The 5,371-nt window shown below is 42.2% G+C and overlaps 1 protein-coding gene across 1 annotated transcript in view; it reads right to left on the reverse strand.

Annotated features, from left to right (window-relative positions):
* Slc35d2 (solute carrier family 35 member D2) overlaps positions 1 to 5,371 on the reverse strand; it is a 23,812-nt gene continuing 18,441 nt past the window's right edge. The window contains 2 exon segments of the mRNA XM_051150858.1: positions 1 to 31; positions 4,538 to 4,620. Coding sequence (XP_051006815.1) covers positions 1 to 31; positions 4,538 to 4,620 — 114 coding nt within the window.

A 5,371-nucleotide genomic window follows, 5' to 3' on the forward strand; every position in this document is an offset into this window, starting at 1 on the left:
TTAAATCTGTTCTGTCATATTTTCAATAAACCTGAAAAAAATTTTTTTAAAAGATTTACTTACTTATTATGTATACAGTATTCTGCCTGCATGTACTCCTGCATGCCAGAAGAGGACATTAGATCACATTAGAGATGGTTGTGAACCACCATGTGGTTGCTGGGAATTGAACTCAGAAACTTTGGAAGGTAGCCAGTGCTCTTAACCTCTGAGCCATCTCTCCAGCATCATAAATACAAAAACATTAAAGAAATGGAGAGTCAGATCTGGTGGTGCATGCTTTTAATCTCGGTACTAGGGAGTCAGAGGTAGACAGATCTCTGGGTTTGAGGCCATTCTGATCTATATAGAGAGTTTCAGGCCAGCCAGGACTAAATAAGGATATCCCCTCTCAAGAAAGGAGGGAAGGAGAAATAGGAGAAAAGAAGTAAAGAAGGAAGGAGGAAGGAAGGAGGGGAAGAAGGAAGGTTGAAGAGATGGTTCTGTGGTTAAGATTGCATACTGCTCTTGTAGAGGACCTGACTTTGGTTCTCAGCATCCATGCCAGGTGGTTCACAACTGCCTGTAAGAAAATGATACCTCTGCCATTCCCAGGCATCTGTACTCATGTGCACATAACTACACATGGGCACACAAGCATGCACACAGGCATGCACACATGCACACCTGTGCACACATGTGCGTGCACACAAATAGTCAGTGCTTTGGCTATTTTGTGGGTCCCTTTTTCTACTAATCTTCCAACCCCCTAAGACTAGGTAAGAGAGAAAGAAGGTTAGAGAGGAAAGGGAATGTCTATATCATTAGGTGTGCTGATGTCCTTGAGGCAGGGTTGGTCTTTAACATCAGGATATCCAATTTTCCTTCCTCATCTCTTTACACACAAACACTTGACAAACCACAGCCAACAGCAACCACCACCACCACCGGCAGCAGCAGCAGCAGCAGCTCCTCTCAGGACTCTAGCATTTACATACCCTCTCAAGAGTCCCCAGAATCCAGATGTCATACACTTGCAGAAACTATCTGCAGCTGGCAAAGTCACAACCCTGCCAGAGCATGAGGCAAATCATAGTCAGTTGTTGTGGACAATCTGAAGCAGCCCCATATCTCACACCTGGGATTAAAACAAAAACATATTCCCATAACAATTCTGTGTTTTTAAAGAAGCCAAAATTCTCACTACAGAGACACACCTGAAGAAGAAGAGAAGAAAAAGAAGAGGAAGAGGAGAAGAAAAAGAAGAGGAAGAAGAGAGGAAGAAGGAAGAAAGAAGAAGAAGAAGAAGAAGAAGAAGAAGAAGAAGAAGAAGAAGAAGAAGAAGAAGAAGAAGAAGAAGAAGCTACCAAGGGAAATGGCCATGGTAAAATACTTGCCACATAAGTGTGAGTGGCCTGACTCTGTAATCTTAGCACTCACTACATAGGCGGAGACAGGAGGGCTCTAAGAGTCCACTGGTTAGACAGTCTAGTCAAAATGGGGAGCTTCAGGCTCAAAATAGATGATTAAAAATGATCAATGAAGCCACCAGACAACCTGTGGCATCCACATACTCACATGTGCATGCCTACATACATACACATGAACATGCACATGACAGAGATACCCAAATGACCAGCCAACACACAAAGAAAAACATTCACCATGAATTAGGAAAACATGGGTCCAAGACAAAACCCTATAAGGATGGTTACTAGTAAAAAAAAAAAAAAAAACCCAAACAAACCAAATTGAAAATGTGTATTGTGAAAGATGAGGAGACAGTATCTGTGAAAAAAGTACAGTATATCAGGTCCTCAAAAAATTAAAACTAGGTAGCTGACTCAGCAATTAAGAGCACTGGCTCCTCTTCCAGAGGACCTGGGTTCATTTCCCAGCACCCACATGGTGGCTCACAACTGTCTTATACTCTGTTCCAAGAGGTCTTATACTCTCACACAGACACACATGTGAGCAAAACACCAATGTACATAAAATAAAAATAAACAAAGAAACAAATTAATGAAACATAATGCTTAAATTAAAAAAAAATTGAAACTAGAGCTGGGTGGTGGTGACACACACCTTTAGTCCCAGGACTCAGGAGGTAGAGACACACAGATCTACGAGTTCAAGGACAGCCTGATTTACAGATGAGTCCCAGGACAGCCAGGGCTACACAGAGAAACCCTGTGTTGTAAAAAATTAGAATTCTACTATTGTGTATAAATCCAAAACAATTGAAAACAGGGTTGTCTACCTTTTGAGACAGGGTGTTGCTATGCAGCCCAGGCTGATGGTGAGCTCATCACAGTCCACAATGCCTCAACCAGTGTGCTGTGATCATATGTGTGCCTGTAATTAAAACAGCATGGTATTGGCATAGCAACAGGCTGGTTGACCAATGGAATTGAATTGAAGACCCAGAAATAAATCCACACACATTTGGACACTTGATTTTGGCAAAGAAGCCAAATCTATTCAATGGAAAAACGATAGCATCTTCAACAAATGGTGCTGGTCTAACTGGATGTCTATGTGTAGAAAAATGCAGGTAGACCCATATTTATCACCATGCACAAAACTCAAGTCCAAGTGGATTAAAGACCTCAAATAAAACCGGAGACACTAAATCTGTTAGAAGAAAAAGTAGGGAAGAGTCTGGAATGCATTGGCACAGGAGACAACTTCCTGAACAGAACTCCAACAGCCCAGGCCTTAAGGTCAACAATTAACAAATGGGACCTCATGAGGCTGAGAAGCTTCTGTAAGGCAGGAGACACTGTCAACAGAACAAAGCGACAGCCTACAGACTGGGAAAACATCTTCACCAACTCTACATATGACAAAGGTCTAATATCCAAAATATATAAAGAACTCAAGAAATTAAACACCACCAAACCAAATAACCCAAATGAAAAATGAGGTATAGAACTAAACAGCGAATTCTCAATAGAGGAATACTGAATGGATGAGAAACACTTAAAGAAATGCTCAACATCCCTAGTCATCAAAGAAATGCAAATCAAAATGACTCTGAGATTCCATCTTACACACATCAGAATGGCTAAGATCAAAAACTCAGATGATAGCACATGCTGGTGAGGATGTGGAGAAAGAGGAACACTCTTTCATTGCTGGTGGGAGTGCAAACTTCTACAACCACTTTGGAAATCAATCTGGTGCTTTCTCATTAAACTGGGAATAGAGCTACCTCAAGACCCAGCTATTCCACACCTTGGAATATACCCAGAAGATGCTCCACCACACAACAAGGTCATATGCTCAACCATGTTCATAGCAGCCTTATTCATAATAGCCAGAATCTGGAAACAATCTAAATGTCTCTCAGTGGAAGAATGGATAAAAAAAATTGTGATACATTTACACTATGGAATACTACTCAGCTATTAAAAAGAAGGAAATCCTGAAATTTATGGGCAAATGGATGGAACTAGAAATGATCATCCTGAGTGAGTTAACCCAGACTCAGAAAGACTCACATGATATATACTCACTTATAATTGGATACTAGTCCAAAAGAGATGTGCCATGAAAGTCTTCACTTACCAGGAGATCGGGATAGATGTGGGGACTTCCTATTGGGACTCTAGGTGAGGGAAATATGGGAGAACGGGGGAAATAGAAGGACCCAGAGGGTCCTAGAAACCCACAAGAAAAACATGATGGGCAGATCTGAATCCAGAGGGGTTTGCTCAAGCTACTGCACCAACCAAGGACAGTACATGCAGTAAACATTGAACCCCTACTCAGATCTAGCCAATGGACAGGGCATTTTCCACAGTTGCATGAGAGCAGGGACTGACTCTGACATGACCTCTGGTGCCCCATATTTGACCACTTCCCCTTGGTGGGGAGGCCTGGTGGCACTCAGAGAAAGGATAAGCAGGCTATCAGGATGAGACTTGATAGGCTGTGACCCTATGGTGGGGAAAGAGGTCCCCTTCTGTCACAGACCTAGGGGAGGGGAAAAGGGTGAAAAGAGGGAGGGAGGGAGGAATGAGAAGATAAAAGTGAGGGGATAACAGTTGAGATGTAATCTGAATACATTAATAAAATTTTAAAAATGAAAAAAAAAAAGATCTCTGGGCTTTTTCCTCACACATTGGTGGACTGAGAAATTTGGAGGCAGGAAAAGAAAGTCGGTGCTTAATTTCTTATTGAATAAAGTACATGCAATGATTCTACAAATAATACCCACGCCTAAACCAAAAATGTGTTCAAAAGCATGAGAACTGACAGCACCCTCAGGACATAGCACTTCAAAAGGTCACAGGGTAATGAGACCCACGTGGCAGGAGGAGATTCTCTATGGCACACAAGGAAGATGATGTCTACAAACACACAGGGCCGGAGCAGGGCATGCTGCTTGGTGGCCGAGCACTTACTTGTCTGGTGTGCATGTGGCTGGCGCTCCCTCTCTACCACGGCAAATGGTGAGAACATTTCTCTTTGCTCTTTTGCTTATTATATACCTAGCAATCAAGTTAGATCTCTTACTTTACTGTGAGTTCATTTAAAAGTCTCACTTACTTACCAAATACTTAACCCTGTAAAGTTTAAGAGAGAGGAATTGTAGTCTCCATCAATGAACCTCCGAATGTACGCAACCAATACTTTCTGCAAAGAGAGGAACTTAAGGGGGAACCACAGACATGTGAAACCTGAAGCCAGACTCTGGGTTGCTTTGTACAGAGGCTTGCATGGAATACCTAATGACAGATGGCTTTATAAACAAATGAGGTCAACTAAAATGTAGTGACAGAAAACTGCATTGCTCACCCTCTTCGCATTCCAGGCAGAAGGCAAGAGAGTAGCCTCGTACTCTGCTTCCTAGCTACTCCCATTTTTATACCATCACTACACAGGAAAAATTAACCCTATCACCCTCCCCCCCAACCTGAACAAGGCCGGCAGCTAAGTTCTAAGTAGAACTCTGTGCAAGCTATTTGAGGAAGCCGCTGGGTGGAGCAGGTACGTTTTGCTCACTCACTTTAGGAGCTTATGTGAACAGAAAAAAGTGTGGACCAGAATTCAGACCACCACCACTCCCTATTCAAGAATGCGTGTCTTCAAAGGCACACAGACACACCCAAACCAATCTGCTAATCCGAGCCCATTGCTTTATCATAGAGTATAAATGTCAACGAAAACAGTTTGTCTTCTTAGTGAGCAGGTTCTCCCATCAAAACAAATTCTATGTAACAAGGTTATTGTGAATGTTTGGGTTATTTTTCTTTCCAGCTGTTACTTGGTTTTCCCAAATTATGCCCTCACCTGTCTTTAATTTTAAAGTAGCACTCTCTTTCCTTTTTGAGTTAGCAACCTCACTCATACACTGGATCAGCAGAGGGATCACACGGAGCCCCCT

This window comes from Acomys russatus, chromosome 9 (genome assembly GCF_903995435.1).
Source record: "Acomys russatus chromosome 9, mAcoRus1.1, whole genome shotgun sequence".
NCBI lineage: Eukaryota > Metazoa > Chordata > Mammalia > Rodentia > Muridae > Acomys > Acomys russatus.